General features: G+C 31.4%; 2 protein-coding genes and 1 pseudogene across 5 annotated transcripts; 1 reads left to right on the top strand and 2 right to left on the bottom strand.

Moving 5' to 3' along the window:
• The first annotated feature begins 3819 nt into the window (after positions 1-3819).
• LOC107409478 (uncharacterized) lies at positions 3820-6059 on the top strand. 4 transcript variants are annotated; one of them, XM_048473037.2, is made up of 3 exons: positions 3820-3916; positions 4516-4561; positions 5127-6059. In XM_048473037.2, exon 3 carries the CDS (start codon positions 5143-5145, stop codon positions 5962-5964), a length of 822 nt encoding a protein of 273 aa, XP_048328994.1. In that variant the 5' UTR covers positions 3820-3916; positions 4516-4561; positions 5127-5142; the 3' UTR covers positions 5965-6059. The 4 variants fall into 4 exon arrangements, with proteins under 4 accessions (XP_048328994.1, XP_060670130.1, XP_015872401.2 ...); XM_060814147.1 differs by having other exon boundaries at positions 3876-3894; XM_016016915.4 differs by lacking the exon at positions 3820-3916 and adding an exon at positions 3946-4370.
• A 3924-nt stretch (positions 6060-9983) lies between these two features.
• LOC107418778 (uncharacterized) lies at positions 9984-10930 on the bottom strand (annotated as a pseudogene).
• Positions 10931-14226: 3296 nt separating this feature from the next.
• LOC112491750 (uncharacterized protein At2g29880-like) lies at positions 14227-15702 on the bottom strand. Its single transcript, XM_048474722.1, has 4 exons — positions 15592-15702; positions 15415-15492; positions 14989-15279; positions 14227-14373 (listed from the first exon to the last, which is right to left on the bottom strand). The coding sequence occupies exons 1-4, from the start codon at positions 15700-15702 to the stop codon at positions 14227-14229; spliced, it is 627 nt and encodes a 208-aa protein (XP_048330679.1).
• Between the last annotated feature and the right edge of the window lie 3734 nt (positions 15703-19436).

Here is a 19436-nt window from a genome sequence, read left to right as displayed (position 1 = left end):
TCATTTGGGTCCACCATGAATAACCAACCAAAGCTGCCATATTGATGTAATCAGACAAGGATCGATTCAAAACCGATTGGATGGTGATAATATATATATAGTCGGTCTTTTATTAAGTTGACTTGATAATATTATACTAATCTATTGGATATTTCTTTGATTTTATTTACTTGAACTAAATTAATCTTTTTAAAAATAATTTTAAAGGATTTATCTGGTAAGTCATTAGTATAATATTAAATGGTTGACGTGATAAGAAATTGATTGCATTTGCTTGACGTGATCAGAGATTGACTGTCTTTGCTATGCTAACATCCCTGATCTTATAGTACACAGGTATGCCATGAATTGAAGCTGATTCTCAAAAGATGCCTTTGAGGGTCCACCCAAGGTTATGAGTTGGGTGGATTACCTTGGTTGAGCATAGGATTAAGCACTGAAAACAAGTACTCTTTTGTCATCAACAACTCTTGAATCCTTTGGCTGTCCATTTTCATGGTTTTCTCACATGCAAAGTAGTCTAAAGCTAAAACATTTTTAGAGTCTATTGGGGTCCATATAGGACACTTCCCCTCCATGACTCAGTTTTCTTATCAAGTCTTTGAATCTGGACTCTTTCATCAGTGAGATTTATACCTCTTTAACCTAAGTTTTAGCTTTGACCCCACAGTAAAAAAGAAGAAGACATATACATTGAAAAGATTGTTGGTCTTTAAACTTAGATTGGCCAAAGAAGATGCATTACAATGGAAGAAGTTGTACATGTTGAATTCCTATAACAAGAAAAATCAGATTTTTGTATGTCTTTTTTTTTTCCCCCTCTTTTTTTATTGGTGAAAATGTCTTTTGTTTTCCCTCTTATTTTAATTTGTACTGCCTGAACATAATTTATGATGAACTCTGAATACTGTATTAGAACTAAATATGTTGAGAAAATGACAAAATTTTGCAGATGAAGTTTAAAGAAACAGAATATGAAACTTTTTTTTCCTAGTGGTCAAGAAATTTTCCACTGTGGGGTTCTTTAGGATGCAATTTTCCCTGAAAACAAGGCTTTCTTTATATTACAAATGACTTTAGTAGCAAGAAAGGATTTGTCTTTCGTTAAACCCTTTTTCAAAAATGCCTTTTTCATTAGTCTTGTCGTGAATAACATTCTTGTTTTTGATTTCTTTTTTGTTTTGGTTTTGGTTTTTGCTTTATGGACTTAAAAAAAGGCTAATGTCATTAACCGAAAAAAAAAAAAAAAAAAAAAAAAAAAGAAAGAAAGAAGAAGAAGAAGAAAAAAGTCCATGATTCTTTTAAAATTAGTGATTGGGATTATTGTCAATATATTAGGAAGGACAAGAGGTTTCACTTTTCTTGAGCAGACCGCAATGTAAGTCTTGCAAAAATCAAAAAGGTATATAAGAATTGTCAAACAGAGCCACATAAGCAATCTATTTGATATGGGTTTTATTAATTAAGGAAGTGATCCAAAGTAGGGCAACCCCACCATAATAATCAGGGTAATTTATATTAAACAATATGGATTCCATCTTTGCAAATGCACAATACACATAAAACAAGTGTTTTCATAGCATATTTCAACTAATATCCTATTCTACCTTCTATTGATTATTTAATGTCTACAAAGTCAAATAATGATTAGTCTAAATATTAGACACATGATTAGATGCAATCTCTGGTGGCCAATTTTGGATTTTATTTTATTTTTCCTTTTAAATATATATTTTAAGAAACAAGTATATATATATATATATATATATATATATATATATATTTTTTTTTTAAATCAGGGCTTAAAAGGATGCAATTATCATGCAGATTCAAGGATACATTTATAATTGATAAAATATTCATTATCATTGTGGGTATATTTTAGTGGCCAAAATGGGACAAAGATCCTCTCCATTTTATTTGAAGTGGGAGATTTCCAATTTCAATTAACCAAATTGTGGCACATCAATTTTCTAGATCCAGTTGTTAAAGTTACCCCATATCATCATTATAAACTTGAAACAATCTTATTAGTAGTTGATTGGTACTAATTTTTTCTAATTTAAAATAAAATTAATATAATATGAATATTCAAAATTGAATGCCTAATTAATTACTTTTAAACCAAAAAAAAAAAAAAAATTCCAAAATATAATCAAAATAATATACGACATATTTCCTTCATATACAGTAAAACTCATCGGATACGCACTTTTAAGATCCTATGCAGATACTATAACTTTTTTTTTTTTTTGGGGGGGAAAAAATACTATATTTTTTTAGTCATAATTTGATAATCTAAAAGAAACTTTTATATTTTTTTATTATTTACTATAATTTCTCTCCATTGTATCGAACTCACGACCTGATAAGCATCGGTATAATTAACTTTTTCTTTTGTCAAGATTTTATTGGACTTACAAATTCACGCATAATCATCAGCTGGCAAAAACAAATACGCACATAAATATGCTAAACTTTTAATTTATTTTATTATTTAATTCTAAACATTATTAATAGGTAATTACATGGAACAATAATATTTTGGGATTATTTTTCTTGAAAGTTATTAATTAGCAATTCAATTTTGGGTAGTTATATTTTATTAATTTATTATTAATTTTTATTAATTTCTAAATCATATAAGGAAATTAGCACCAATTAATCGCAATTGAGATTGTTTTTGACTTAATGGAGATGACATGAAATAACTCTATTATTGGATCGAAAAAGTTGACGCGGCACAATTTTATTAACCGAAATTAAGATCCTCCATTTCTTGGAAAGGATTCTTGTACGGCAAAATCATTCTTTTTTTTTTTTTTTAAATTATTTTTTTATTTTTAAATAATGGTTTCAAGTTTGAATTTTTACACTTCTAATACAAAATAAATAGTATTATTTAACTATTATAAATGCTGTAATGGGCAAAGTCACCTATTAAATGGTATATAGTGGATGATATACAGTTCCATACACGGCAAACAATATATTGTGGGGACGTTGAGCAAAAATCAAAATCATGTGACATGTTGTTGATGCTACAAAACTTTGTATTGCTCACCACTCAATGAGCAACTTCGATTATATTAGCAAAATTGATCTAAACTATATATATAGGTAGTTAAACCATTCCATCAATCTATTACAATTGCTTACCAAACAAATAAGGAACATAAAGGGAGCCCTCTAATTTGAGATTGGATTCAATAGTGGACTCTGTATTGGATTTGGTTGGTAGGTGGTTTCTTTCTTTAGATGCAACATGATAATTGAGCAATGATAAACAACTTGATCATGGAAAATTTCAAAACCTTGGGAGCCTCTTTTGCACATCTGGCTCAGTTTGCTTCTATAGAAGCTATTCTTCAACCACCCCACAACACCACCCCACACGAAAAAAAGAAAAAAAGAAAAAGAAAAAATGTTCTTAGCTGTGACTGCTATTATAATTGTTTCCTTATCAATTTTAATTGATCAATTGGTCAAACTTGATGCTCTCGCTTGCAAGTTGGGACTTGACTATTTCCAAAGTTGACTCAATTAGCCCTTAGTTAATTATTAAGGTACATATCATGATGTGCATAAGTTTTGGCTTAACTACAGGAGAAAAAAAAAAAAAACCACTTTAATGAAAATGACAGATATAATATGTATATATATGTGTGTGTGTGTATATATATATATATATATATATAAATGGTTTATCCAAAAAATGGATCAAAGATAATGTATGCACCTAGTATGAAATTTTACTTTTTAAAATAATGAAATAATTTGAATTGGGAAAAGCAAGCATATCTTTTTTTTATTTTATTTTTATTTTTTATTTTATTTTTAGCTTGTTTTTCCCCAGAGATTTAAGATGGATGCAAAGGTGAGGTTTGAAGGAAGGTAAAATTCATGATCATATTTGGTATGCCAACTTCCAACTTAGAGATCTCTTTCTCTTGTCCAAAAACCCCAAAAAAAAAAAAAAAAAAAAAGTCCCAACTCAATGAGCCTAAAAATATTCAATTTACTTGCATAGACAATAACGTATTGCAGATTATTTTAGACATAATTAGGACATGAAGGGTGTAGATAATATCTTTATTGATACTCAGGGAGGGTGAGAGAGAGAAAGAGAGTTGAGGATTGGAACAAAAAGATGAATAAAATACATGGGGAAATGTTCAAAGTTAGAGATGGGATAATGTTCTTCTACCTTAGATTTATTTTTAAGAACTTTTGAGAGAAATTTTTTTGGGAAAGAAGAAATAGCTCTGTCAGTGATTAGGATATAGCAAGCTTCAAAAGTCTAATAAATGGAAAGAGAGACATGGATTCTCTCCCATTATAGATAAAAAAGAAAGCTCAGTTTGCATAAGGTTAAAGATGAAGTCTCATAAATTTCAGCTTCCCTGAAACTACTTTGCCTTTTGCTTTTCTGCACAAGTGCATTTACATAATTATTTCTCATTATTTTCTTCTTCTTTTTTGATTTTCCTGTAATACTTGTTTCTTGGTTTGCAGTTTTTCCTATTGCCTCTTATGATGGTAATTCTTGAAGCTTGGTCAGGTTAGCTATTTTCTTTCCTCAATGATGCTTTGAGAGTTTTTTTTTTTTGTTACCCCCTCCTATTTTTCATATTCTTTTTTAACAAATTAGAAATTTACCAAAGTTGTTTATAAAAAGAACATATTTTATTCTATGGTCACCAAAAGTTAACTGCGGTGACAACTTATAGAGACTTTCCTCTGCTTTTCTTCCAGAGTATATTCATTAAATCCTCTGCTATCTGGATTTTCTTAGAATCAGTTGCAGCCTAGAAAATTGGACAGAAAATTAAAAAAAAAAAAAAAAAATCAAAAAGAAGATAAAGATCAGCTGCCACTCTGTTTGTCTTCTTTGTTCCCTAAAGATCTCAAATAACACATAGTCCTCTTTGTTGACTTCCCATGTCCAATCCAAAAACTAGTCAATCTTCAATCCCTTTTAAATGTTCTTCTTAGCACATCATCTTTGAAACCTATTCCCACACTATTTGCTCAACTCCAATAGCTTATCCATTTCAATCTCTTTCAAGTTTCTGTTTTATTCCCACTCTAATTTTCCATCTTTGGTTTTCTTTGGAGGGAATCAGAATTGTTAGCTTGGTGATGATAATCAATATGTGTTCAGAAACAAGTCCGCCAAGAATATCTTTCTCCTATGATCTTGGCCCTGAAGATGATGAAGATGATCAACCAGTACTTGAACAAAAGCAATCAAGAAGGGACACATCACTTTTGGATTCCAATAGCGATTTCGATTTCAGCTTCACAAGCAGCTGCTATGGACATGAATCTTCTTCAGCAGATGAGCTTTTCTCTCATGGAGTAATCCTTCCAACAAAACCTAGAGAAAGAGTTTGTTCTCCAAAAAGGAGGAAAGACAATGAAAAAAACCCACGTCTTCCTTCTCTTCCCCCTCTGCCGAGTCCGAAGAAAGATGGTGAAAAGGAAGCCATGGTTGTGAGCTCTGATATTGAGCAAAAGCCTCCTCAGTCCTCCAATAAGTCCTTCTGGGGTTTCAAGAGAAGTAGTAGTCTCAACTATGATAACAAAAGGAGTTTGCTTTGTTCATTACCACTTTTGTTAAGGAGCAATTCGACCGGGTCGGTTTCGAATTCGAAAAGATCATTGTTTAAGGATTTTAACAAGCATGGTTCAAAGCAACCATCAATTTCACTGTCAAAGTCAGCATCAGTTTCATCATCATCGTCATCATCATCATCTTTTTATTCGACTTCAAATCCATATCCAGTTCTGCATAAACCTCCACTGAAGAAGAACAATGGAGGAGGAGGATCTTATGGCAATGGTGTTAGGATTATTCCTGTAATAAATGTACCACCTCCTTACATTTCTAAAGGAACTGCAAAGTTCTTTGGTTTGGGTTCGTTTTTACACCCTGGTAAAGATAAAAAAACCAAGAAATGACTTGGTATTTTTTTGTTTTTTCCCCCCCTTCAATTTTGCTTTTGTACTTGTTGTGAGAAAATGAAAAAAGCTTGCAAAGGAGGGTAATTTTTTTTTTTTTTTTTTTTGGGTTTGCAAAACCTCCAAAGATAGAGCTAATTTGTATTTATTATTGTACAGTAAAGAAAAATAATAATAAAAAAAGTAATACTTGGACGGTTCATGCATATTCTAATTGCACAAGCTTAGGAGACATAGAAACAGAAACCCATAATTTAGGGTTTTGTCCCATTGTGGTTCACTTTTTGTTGATTTCTAGTGCATTACGACGAATTTACTTTTGTTTATTTTAAAGATGCTTTTTGGTTTATGTTTAATCTGTACATATACTTTAGAATTTGTTATTGTTTATTTTTGATTAACCATTTTTGTTTTGTCTTATGGTGTTTTAAGATTTCACTTTTTTCATCTGAGGTTTTAGATGAAGACAGCGTAGGGGACTAATTGAAATGGGGTTGGGTTTGAAAAGTGAACCCATGAGAAAAAATTCCATCACTTTCCCAAATTTTCTTGTCTGTACTTACTTTTTGATGCTCCTCTCAACTTGTTAGTTTAATCACGGTCCGTGTCTTGTGTTTATATCAGTCTTCTATATTCACGGACAGTTTCATATCCTTCCATCTAATAATATTATATTAAAAATTTATTAAATCAACTATTTATATTTAATTTTAGAAGATAAATTCAATTCAATTATCAATACTATAAAAAATCGTCATTAATACTGCGATTTTCATACGGACCATCCTCATTATAGAATTTTCATATATATATATATATATATACAAGCAGATATTATTAATATTCGTTAAATTTACGAATATACATTAGACAACATATAATCTGAAAATTATAGTTTAGATTATAAATAAATAAATAAATATATATATATAAATAAAAGCTGTTAAATGAATTTGTATAGACTAAAGTGGCATGACAAAATAGTACTACGATGGAATATGAGGAATACAAAAAAACAAAAAAAAAACAAAAAAAAAGAAAAAGAAAAAAAGAAGAAGAGGAACAACAATAAGTTATGAATACCAAATCACTTGCTATTTTTTTGACCAAAAAAAATATATATATATATATATATATTAAGAAACAGTATTAAAACAACTCTTCTCCATTTAGATTTCTGCATGAACACTAGAAACCGCATATTTTGCTAATTCATGTATTACTTTGTTTGTTTCTCTATTAGAGAAAGCACTGCTAAAATTACCACAACTATTCAATTTTCCTCTGGTATCATCAACCAGCAAACAATCCGGTCCTAAAGTTTGATCCACTGAAGTTAAAAGAGCCGCCGCAGCTTTGGAATCATTCTCAACCATTCCACCTTCAACTTCCACTTCAAAGCACAATTCAAAACCAAATTTGATATCCAATAACTCGGTTGTAAAAGGAGATAGCCATTGTTTTACTACTTTACACATTGCAACCAAATTGTTTATTAACTTGTTTATGATCAAGTGATGTGACAAAATCATGTATCATTGCTTTAATGGTTTATATTGATTTTTATTTATTTTTAAAGGTGTGTCATATTTTTGCCATGTTAATTGGTAAATAAATTGGTAAAATATTTTGTGTCTATAGCTCTAGAAGTCTTAAAGACCATAATTGGAAGATGTTATGAATTATGGATTGTTATTCTCATTGTATTATAAAATACTAAATCTTAAATATCATTTGAAAAAAATTATAAACCAAAATTAGAAGGCATTCTCAAAAAAGAAAAAAAAAAAGAAAAAAAAGAGGACGGCCAAAAGATGATTGATCAAATAATGATTATTTTAAGGAATTGAAGAAGTCAAGTTGTATTATTCACTTTGTCCCTCATTCTGGTATTAATTGCCCTCTCCTTTGTATTTCAGCCCTTTATTGTTTTATAGGGCTGCAATACAACAGCACAAGAAGAAACTACATTCATGCAATGATGTAGGAAATTTCAATAAAAGTTCTATTAAAAAAAAAAAAAACAAAGAAAAAGACAAAATACTTCATTCAAAAAAGCCTTTATATATACACATACCAACAAAATATCTCTAATTAATCAGAAATTTGTTCAATTTTTGTAGGTTAAACGATTTTAAATTGTTGGATAATCTGAACAATTTAAAGATACTTAGCCGTAAACTATCACCAAACATAAATAGTTTTGTCGTAAAATATTGAATATCCTATAATTAAGTAAATCTAAAATGTTTGATCATAAAATAAATGGAAAACTTAATAATGTAAAATTAGAATTTGCTTTAAGAAAATTTGTATAAAAGCTCAATTTGATATAAATAATTTTATCATACTCAATTTGACATTAAAACTCAACTTCGAGACTCAAGCCCAAGTTGAATACCATCTCGGCATCGGCTAATTGTTTTAGACCAAGTTTTATAACAATGAACAAATAAAACAAAGAAACTGTATAAACTCACAGTATGTAAACACTTTGGATAATAGGACAGGAATGGTGCTATGGTAATTTATTTAATTATTTTTGTGAGAGTTTGAGACAATAGGATAATATTATTGGTCAGTGTAATTATAAACATTTTTTTTTTTTTTGAAAGAATCATAAACCATCTATTTAAGCAAACTGATTTTTTACCCAAAAAACAAAAAAAAAAGAAGGAAAAAAAAAAGAAGAAAAAAACAAAGTCCTTCCGTGGTCCCTGACCCAGCTGATAAAAAAAAAAAAAAAAAAAAAAAAACATAAAAGAAAATAAGAGACCCACCTTAATTCATTGTATATATGACGTGGAACAATCTTATGGGTTAGAAAAGCAAAAGGCCCAAAGTCCATTTGATTTGTTGTGTTGGTAAAAACTAATAAAAAAACAAGGCCCATTGATAAAGAGACTCTTAGAGAGAGTTTTTATTGTCGGCTAAAGATTATTGGGCTCCCAGCGTAGCCTCACAGTGTGTTTCTAAATACACCAACAAAAGACTGTATACACTGTATAATAAATTATGAATCTCGAATGCTAATCCAACAAGAAATTATAAAAATGTGTACAACCTTTTATAACCAACAGTCACTTTAGACCAAACTGCAACAAATCAATTCAAAAGCCACTGATCACCCACTTTTCAAGTCCTAGCTATAATCATCAGAGAAAAGTGATTAATAATAACCAATTAGACAAAATTTTTCAATAATATAAAGTGAAAAAAATAATCATTGATAACCAATTAGACTATACAAGAGTAGCGATTCAGGTATTCGCGTAGAAGAAGGGATATGGAACTCTCACTCTCAGGAATGAAACTAGTAAAATCAATTACTTAGTGCTACTCGCTGCTTTCTTCTTCCATAGAAGACTTGTTAAGAGGAGTTTGTGTCACTTCCTTGCATATTGGATTCTCTTTCTCTAAATTAAATTAAGGTAGGAATGTCAATGGAACAGGAAGGAGACGGAATTTTTAAAATCCCATCTCCGTTTTCGCGGATAATTTTTTATCCTGTCCCCGAGATTTTTTTTTTTTAAAGGGGGGGCGGGGATGGAAATTTTCCAATCGAGGACGGGGAGGAGTGGTTTTTCCTATTTATTTTATTTTATTTTATTATAATTGATATACTTTTTTTTTTTGAGAAATTTATAAAATTTTTTTTAAGAATAAAATGTAAACAAAATGACTAAGGGGGGTGTATCCAATTTATACTTTTAATGATTTTTTTTAAGTGATAGATTTTTATGGATTTGTTGAATTTTAATGGATTTAAATAGAGTTTATAAAAGTATGATAGACTTTCATAGACTTTCATTTTAGTGACTTTTAAAGATTTTTAACGACTTTTAAAAATATTTGTAATATAATCATATATTAAAAAGTATAATCTACTTAAAAATGAAAATGAGAAAATTATCAAAAATGAAATGAACAATCCATTACTACTAACAAATAATAAAAATATCCAATGTTCATTTTTTTAAAATACCAACAATCTCATTGTTATGTGTAAAAAAAAAAATCTATTGTTCATTATCATTAAAATGTTCAACATCATTTCACATATTAGCAGCTATAGCATCTCTCCATTGATTTGCATGCTCTCTTTGTTCTTCCTGAGTCACAATAATTGGTTCAGAATCATCCTCCTCATTAACTGATATTGCTGAAGATGATGAACCTTCATCATCTTGCTCTTCTGGAAACTCATCGACACTCTTTGCGAAGAAAGTTATTGGAAATGGAGGAGCTGTTTTGAAAATTATAAACCGTGATTTAAATATACCAAATATTCTCTCAATTGTATTTCTCAGTGAAGCATGACGATGATTGAATAATTCATTTGGAGTTTCAGGGTCACGATCTTGACCTAAAAAATCTTGAAGATGATAACGAATACCTCAAAAAGGAGCTAAAAATTGACATCGATTTGGAAATCCATAATCCACCAAAAAAATTTACCTAACCATATAATACTTGTATAATTAGTAAGCAATATGTAACATGTATAATTAGAAAAAAAAAGTAATAATAATAATAAATACATGAATAAATAAATATATAAATACCTTGTAGTACTTTAAGTCTCTTCCTCCTAGATAGAGCATCATTTAATACTTTTGAATCATGAGCAGATCCTTCCCACCCACTAAGCACATACATAAATTCTAAATCAAAGTTGTAAGCTGCTAAAACATTTTGTGAAATTATTCCATGACGATTTCGGTAACTGCTTACATCACGTCCTCGTACCATTGTGGGAATATCAGTGCCTTCAATAGCTCCTATGCAATCCTATACTTATAAAAATAATATAGAATAGGTTATAAGAATTACAACAATTTAATAGTTAAAAAAAAACAACAACAATAATAATTAATACTAAAAAAAAATCACTTACTTTAAAGTAAGGGTAAAATCTAATACTTTCTCTAATTTTTTATGGCACTGTTACTCCAGGTTTAGCCATCAAATCTACTGCGATTGTGTTCAACGCCTTCAAAATCTTGTTAAAACTTTGACTAGTGGTAAAATGTGACCGTTCAAATGTTTTATGAATCAAACAATATCGAGAATTTTGGCCGACAGTAAGTAAAAATGTTGCAAGCATCTCTTCAACACAAATAAATCTTGTATCATATAGTAATGTTTTTTCTCTAATAATGTTACATAACTTTAGAAACACATCAGGATACATTCTATAAACTTGCCGAAAGTTTGTTGGTTCCTCATTCAATATTTTGTGTACGTAGTCGTATCCAATTGATGTTTTTGATCTTCTGGATAATGGACATTGAACATGATTACTATACGTGTTAACTGTAACACCCCGTCCCAAATCACACCGGAATCCGTGCACGTTGACCGAGGTTGACCATTGACCGAGTGGGTCAAAGTTGACTTTTTATTCCAGTTGGAATTTCTAGTTGACCAGGGTACCATAGCGAAGTGCATGATGCCTCGAGTTCGTAGACTAGTAGCACGTCGGAAACGGAGCTACGGTTTGAAAGTTATGGGCAAAACAAGTTGAGGTGCAAATAGTCCAAAAGGTGCCGGGAGTTGACTTTTTCTTGTTGTGTAATTTTATTTTGACTCTTGTATGGTTGTAAAGTACTCGTCGATACGAGTTCATAGACTAGCGGCACGCTTAAATAGTACATTTGGTTAAAAAGTTATGGACATTTGAAGTTCGCCGGATACCATAATATTTTATTATATCTGGCTTAAGTGCACAGTAACGCCACATGTCATCACCTAATTGGTCCATGTGGATGAATAGTATCACCACGGTGGCTTTTATTTGACAAAAATCTCGGGGAAGAGAGAGAAAGAGAGAGAGGAGAGAGAGAGAGAGAGAAACCGACCGGCCGCCGGAATCTTCAAATTTTCCGGTTGATTCTCGTTACACGCGCCGGCCAGATGGAAGTCTCTCCCCATTTCCGGCCAAACCCTAAAATTTCACTGCCGTTGGTCGCCGGACGTGCCCGGATCGAGGCGGCGAAGCTCGGCGGCGATTTTTCCCTCCACCGCCAGCCACCGCCGTTTGCCCTGTTTCTGGCCATTTTTAGGCCACACGCGCCAGCCACCCCTCACCACCTCCTCAAGTCCGGCCTACCCACCAAATTTCACGGCCACCGGACCTCCGATGCGCCGGGATCGGAGCGTTTTCCGGCGAGGGGCCGAAAATCTTCAAACCCCGATTTCTCCGCCGTCCGGCCTCCGTTTGCCTCACCGCCAGTCCCATTGGAATCCTCTCCCTTCAATCTACAAAACAGCCAAAAATCTTAGCCAACGGTCACCGCACGCGCCGCCGCAGGCGACGGTTGCCAGTGACCGCGGCGGCTGGCCGGAAGTTACTGTTCCGGCAAGTACTTAGTGCACCGCCGGTCCTTGTCCACTGTTTTCGACCTCCTGAATCCAAATCCGGCATCTTTTTCTGCCAATTCACGACGGTTTGGGAGAATTGAGGAGTCGAATCCCGAAAGCTTTCCGGCGAGATTCCGACCACCTCGGGTCCGATCTCCGGAAAGTAAGACCGAATCCGTGATCCTCATCACTCAAGCTTCGATTCGGTATATAACTCGTAATTTTTAGTTGTCGTCTGTGTTCGCTCCCCGGGTACCCATTTGGGAATTACCCGAATAAAATATTAATATATTTGGTTGGTGTACTGTGGATGTTTTTGGTGCGCGTACGAGTAGTGGAGTTGATCCTGTGGAGGATCTTAGCTGATTTACACGCTTAAGGTGAGTGACCCACCTTCAAAAATATTTTGGGCAATTAATTATGTTTAATTGGTATTTAAATTATGCTCATGTGGTACAATTTAGTTATGGCTTTATTGTGATTTAATTTATTTATTATGCATGAGCAAAGTATATTTCGGTAATAGTCGTACGAGGTTTTAAGTATTATTTTGGACATAATTGGTTTAAATATTTTATGAAAATATTTGTTAAATTAGTGGTTTAATTTTATAATTATGCCCACGGTATTTTATCTGTTGAACCTCGTATTATGAGAAAATTATGGGTTATTTGTTATCGATGTTTTCGTACCGGTTTGTTAAATAAAAATATGTGGGATGGTAAGTGTGAAAATTTAATATATTTCCCATGGTAATTTTGGAAAACGGTACGGTTGGTTTAATAATTATTTTAGACGCACTCATACAGTATTGGTGTTTTGGTGTATGTACACGTGATTTAGCGCGCAAGTATTATGTGGTTTAGCGTGCAAGTATTATGTCTCCCGTGGTTGCCATTGGACCGTGGGCAGGCAAGTTTGTTATTGGCCATAGCCGCCCCCCTCCTTGGTCGGGATGACGGTTTCAGCAGCGGTACTGTCGGGATGCCGAAGTGCCGTTTGCAAGTTTCTTTCTTTAATCTCCCTGCCAATCGGTGCTCGGGACGCTGGGTATCGGAGGGCATCACTGGTATATGGTGTGGTGCGTCAAGTGTAAATTTTCAGATAAAGTTCCAAACCCCAAAGGTGTTCAAAAATTATTTATTATAATTTATTACATTTTAATTATATATATTGGGGTATTTATTTATTTATTATTTATCAAATGGTTTGATCCCTTGGTTTTCGTGAAGTACGAATATCGGATTTTGTGAAATCGTTTTAAAAAGGGAACATTTCCAACGGAGTGATTGGTGAGAGTTTTGAGGGAAAATTATTATTTCCAACTGTTATTATTTATTTATTAATTCTTGGTATTAATTCAATTTCCTTATTTGTTATATTATTATTATTATTATCATTAAAAGTGTTCAGTAGTTAGGGTCACTCATTGAGATGATTAGCATCTCACGTTTTTAAGTTCCGTTCCCTTAGGTGCAAGGGGTGGTAGACGTTCTTTCGAGGCGAACCAATTTTCTGCTGCTACCGTGTTTCGAGAAGTACCTTTATACTCATTCATTTCAGTTGTATTATTTCTTTCATCTTTGTTGTATTTCTGTTGATTAGCACTTCATAAAGCTCTGTATACTATTTGGACACTTATGTTTTATTTATGCACTGGGTTGCTGTTATTGTTGTGAAGTGCTGTAAATTGTGGAAACAACTTGTAGTTTTACGGGAGGAATAATGGGGTGAATATAGAAGTGTGTTTTCAGTGCAGGTAATTTTTGGTAAGTCCTACCCTTAGGGGAGGTGCTGCCGGATTTTCCGTTGGAAGGTTCGGTGGTATTTTCCTGGGATCAGAGCTTGTCTAGGGTTCCGAGGAGGAATTCTGGATGGGTCCTGACATTAACTATGAGTTCATGTAGTACCTGGAGAACTGCTAATAGCTATCAAATATTTTTTAACTTTTTCTTGCAATTCTTCTTCATACTCTTCTTCTTCCATCTCTTCCTCTTCTATTTCTTCTTTGTCTATATTAGAATAAGACATTGTAAATGAAGCCTCCTGATCAAATTATTAAAAAAAACAAAAAAAAAGCTTAAAAAATTATTAAAAAATAAGCTCATTATTTTAGTACACATGTTAAGCTTAACAATAACTCAAAAAATAATGAAAAAAATAATCATCCAATGATCAAAGATCTAAAAAGAATTTAAATGCATATTCATAATAATCATATATATATATATAAACAAGTCAAACTCATTCTATTACTATTTTATACTAACCCAAAAAAAAAAGAAGACATAATAAGTTAGACACTCAAAATAAAAATAACATCCTTAAAACAATATATTTTAAAATCACTCAATTTTGCAATTCAAAGTTAATCCAGTCGAAACGCTCTTGGGGTGTCATTTTGAAGAACTCAATCTTCTTTGCTCTAGTGTTTAACAATTTCAATGCCTTATATTAAGCTTGCTTATCCAAGTTTGGAATCTCCTTGATAATATCCCAATAACTATAATCTCTAGTATCAATTGAATCAATACTTTGATTCAACTTGTTAATACTTTGATTAATCTTCTCCAAGACTGCTGCTTATGACTTGTTATTTTCAAAAGAACTAGATTTTCCATCAAAGTCCATTCTATTTCTTTTTCTTGTTGTTGGAGGAACCTCTGAACTTGTGTTCTGAAAAGGTAATGATGAAGTAAAGTTACCTAAAGTTGGAGACTGCAGTGAAGTTTCTTGTATATCACTTGGTCTGAATGTCTCAGTCGTGAGATCATATGTCAGGTTGTCTAAATCACCACCCTTATTTTCTTCTAAGTCAAATATTCTTGCATTAGTTTCCTCTCCTAATCCAATTGAATGTCTCCCAGTTGCTGCTCCATTTCCAATTGCAATTCTCAAGTCTTCATAATTAGCAAAAGTGTCTGTAAGATAACTTTTATGGGTAGGATGAGACTAACAAGAAACAAAAGTACAATTGGCACTAGTATGTTATAGAAATAAGCAATAGACAATGTATTAAAAATTACTATTATTAATATTCATTATTTTTTTTTTGTATATATATATTTTAAATAGAAGAAAGCTTACCTTAAAATAGTCCTCCCACACTTCTTCACTAGCAGTAAATTTTTTTGTTATAGGATCCCATCCAAATCCAAAGCTATGCTGCATAAGTTGAGAGTAGTTGGCATACCATTATTTAAACCATTTCAATCGACTTGTATACTCATAAGTCCATTCACTCCCAAATTTTGCATTAAGAACGGGAAGTATTCTTTTTTCTATAGTTTGCTTCCTTAATAAACCACTTGTATCACACCATCCATGATTGGTAGCATCAACCATGAGTTTTAGTAACTCATTGCTCTCGTCCATTGACCATACTTTATATTTTTCTACACCTTTTCCTTTTCCTTTATGATTTTCTTGTTGTGAATCCTCCATTAAAAATTACTATATTTTACATAAAATGCAATACACAATTAAAAAAATAAAAGAATAGTGTGCAGAATGCTAATAAATCTGTGAAACTTTAAAAACAATATACAAAAGAACTTGAAAAAAAAAAAAAAAAAGCTGGAAATCACATGAATGCAGAATAGTGATCTACCAAATACTAATGCATGCCCGCCTGGATGTGACCAGTTAACCCAAAATTAATAACCTTGACGTTGAGTTGTCTAATTCATAGCACAAATAAACCAACTTAAATGGATACAGAAATTAAAATGGCACAAAAATCAGTCCCTTTCCTTTTCATTAACCACCAACAATATTTGTACATAAACTACTACATTGCCCATCAAGCATTAAAAAATAAAAACTACTATATTGCTTATATCTATGTGTTCGTGTGTGTATTTGTGTACATGAACAACATGCCTATAATGATTAAAATCAAATTTCTCTGTCTTTCTTCTTTCTAAGAAAATGCGTCATCAACAACCTTTAAAAAAATAAGAAAAAGGAGAGAAAGTGCAAACAAAATTATGCCACAAAAAAACGATGCACAGCCACCAATTATATACCCAAAAAGAAATCAAGGTTTATTCACCAAAAAAAAAAAAAAAAGAAAAAGTCAAGATTTGCTTGTTACGTCTCCTACACTAGTACAATCATTACATTCTACTTCTAATAAGAAAAAAATGAATAGAAAAAGAAAAAGAAAAACAGTTTGTAAAAAAAATCACCATCATCACAAAAGAATCACCATATATATATATATATATATATTTTTTTTTTTTATTGGTGAGGGATTTCTAGTCATCAAAAGTAATTTTAATACAATAGTCAAAAATCATATAAAATAATAGTAATAAAGAGTAACCACACTCTTCTCTATTACAAAATCCAAACCACAGATCAAAAAATATACAATGTACTGGAAATATTTTGAGATGATTGAGACAGAAGAATACCGAGCAGCTTCCCTTCAACGTGCAACAACATCTTTTGAGTGTCTTCTATATTTTTTCGGTAAATTTCTTTGGGGTAGCTGGTGGAAAAAAGTTAAGAAAAGTAATCAAAAGTCCAAATCTATAAAAATCAAGTACAAATTGAATACATCTTTACTTTTAGAGATTTAAAAAAGTCATAATTAAATATACTACAACTTTTATAGACTTTATCAAAATCTTTAAAAATCAGGATTAAATACCCTTTTACTTTTAAAAGTATTTAAATGCCTATATTTAATACACCAATACTTTTAAAATCTACAAAAGTCATTAAAAGTTAAGATTAAATACACCCCCTTAAAATGTAATAAAAATATAATAAAATACATCAAGGTTCAAATTTACAATTATAATAAAATACATCCGTAAAAAATATAATAGTCTAAATATATAAAATATAAAAAAAAAAAGTAAATATATACGGGGCAGGTTTGGGCCGGATTCTTTATTCTCCGATCTTGGCCCATCCCCAATTCAGACCTTAAAGATTTATTCCGAACCCATTCTGCGGTCCCAATTCTTTGGAAAAACTGCTCAATTAGAGGTGGTGTGCGGGGCAAATTGACATTCTTAAATTAAAGAACCAAAAATAAAAAAATAAAATAAAATAAAATAAATTTAAAAAAGAAAAAGGAAAAAAGTAAGCAGGAAGTATAGCCTTCTATTTAACCTAGGAAGCAAGCCTGGGCTAGGAAGGTAAGGATTGGTTAACCGATAAAGAAGACAATAGGGTGCTTTGATCATGTAGTTCTGTTTGCTTATTTGTAGTACAGGAAAGCGGCTTCAAGCAGCAAACTTTATGATGATAATACTAATAATAATAAGAACAAGAGTAGCATATGTGACAATGAATTGATTTATAGTTAACCTGTCTGCCTATAGAGTCTTCTTTCCTAATTAAAGAACATGACTTCAAGAAAATTGGAAGCAATATGGGGAACCAAAAAAAAAAAAAAAAAAACAATAAATTGGAATCTACTTTTTCACTTATGATGACAATAATAACCTGATTTTCCAATAAGAACTAAGTTTCTTATAATTGTGTATCAACGATATATGCGATTGATACTTATGATCAAGAAAAAATATATATATATATATGAAAATTTTTTGGTATGGATGGTCATATTTTTTTTTTTAAATGTGTGGATGTATATCAGACAACATTTTGTTTGATATATGTCCACATAATTTATGTTAAAAATATGTGAACTTTGCATTATAGAAAAACTATACATATGCAGTGCATTTGTGGATATTAATATTTTTCTAAAACGCAGATATGCCTTTAGATGATTGGTTGTTAAAAAAAGAAGTTATTAATAATAATACTTTATACAATGGGTTTTTTTTTTTTAAAAAAATTATTATCTAAAGTGACGATTGCACTTTAAATGTAAATGTTTGCACCAGAGATACGTGCTCTCTGTGTGTGTGTATATATATATATATATATATATATATTAACATACATACACAGCATAAGACTAAATGGGGGAAAAAAAAAGATAATAAAAGTGAAAGAAAAACCAACAATCACCATAGGAATTGGTGTCAAATGGGAAATGGAGAAGTAATGAGAATGATAAATTTTACATCAGTTTAGCAAGAGACACCTCATATACAGCTTAAGGTATCCTAAGGAAGAAGAAAGCATTTAGCGAGGTGCAAGTAATTACAGAAGTATGAGACATCAAACTAAAAAACAATTAATTCAAGATCACAGCATCAAGATCAACAACTAATTGTCAAGTGCCACCTTGTTTCTTCTTCTTCTTCATTTTTTTTAATTTATTTTTTATTTTTTTAATGAAGGATAGAATATTAGTCGATTAACAAGAAGATAACTAGAATCCATCAACAAGAATATTACCATTTTGAAGGATATAACCTAACATTGGTGGACAAGGATATGAAAAATAGCTTCTTTAATTACATGGCCGACAAAGACATAGCCTAACCTAGCGTTAGTTGGTAACTTGGTATAAGACATAGACAGAAACAGAGAGAGACCGGGATGTGTGCTAGTGAAAGTGATAAAAAGAGAATTATTTCTGTTTTTGGCAATAATTTCTGTAATTAAAAAAAGATGTGTGCCCAATTACTCTATCATTTCAATAGTAGAAGAGATGTATCAATAGTATTGGCTTTCATTTCAATAATAAACCAATATCAATTAAACTCTAAAAAATAATCATGCTTTACCATACTACATTATAGAGACAGAAATAGCAAGCTGAGGCAACCTAGTAGCTAAATTAGCCTATATTCCTTTTCTTATTTTTTTATTTGTGTTCCATGAGCGATATCACCTCCTCCATCACATCCTCTTTCTTTCTATTTGTTTTTTCTATGAGAAAGAGTAAACATTGGATGATGAATTGAAACTAGCTAGTAGGGATGTATTCGAGATGGATAGGAATTGTCATCGTCTTGGCTCTTTCACATAAACTGCATGATTTTCAATTATCACTCACTGCCTGTTGTTATTATTCTCTTATGGGGTAAAGTAGTTACACGCATTAATCATGCACTCTTTATTATTTTTATTTTTTTCCCTATTATTTTTAATTTACATCTTTATAGGTAGAACCAACCAAATAGATTTGCCTATATTTACCCCTATTTTTTTTTTTTGAAGAGATTACAATG

Source organism: Ziziphus jujuba, chromosome 2, assembly GCF_031755915.1.
Source record: "Ziziphus jujuba cultivar Dongzao chromosome 2, ASM3175591v1".
In the NCBI taxonomy this organism is placed as follows: domain Eukaryota; kingdom Viridiplantae; phylum Streptophyta; class Magnoliopsida; order Rosales; family Rhamnaceae; genus Ziziphus; species Ziziphus jujuba.
This window is presented reverse-complemented; position numbering and strand designations above follow the sequence as displayed.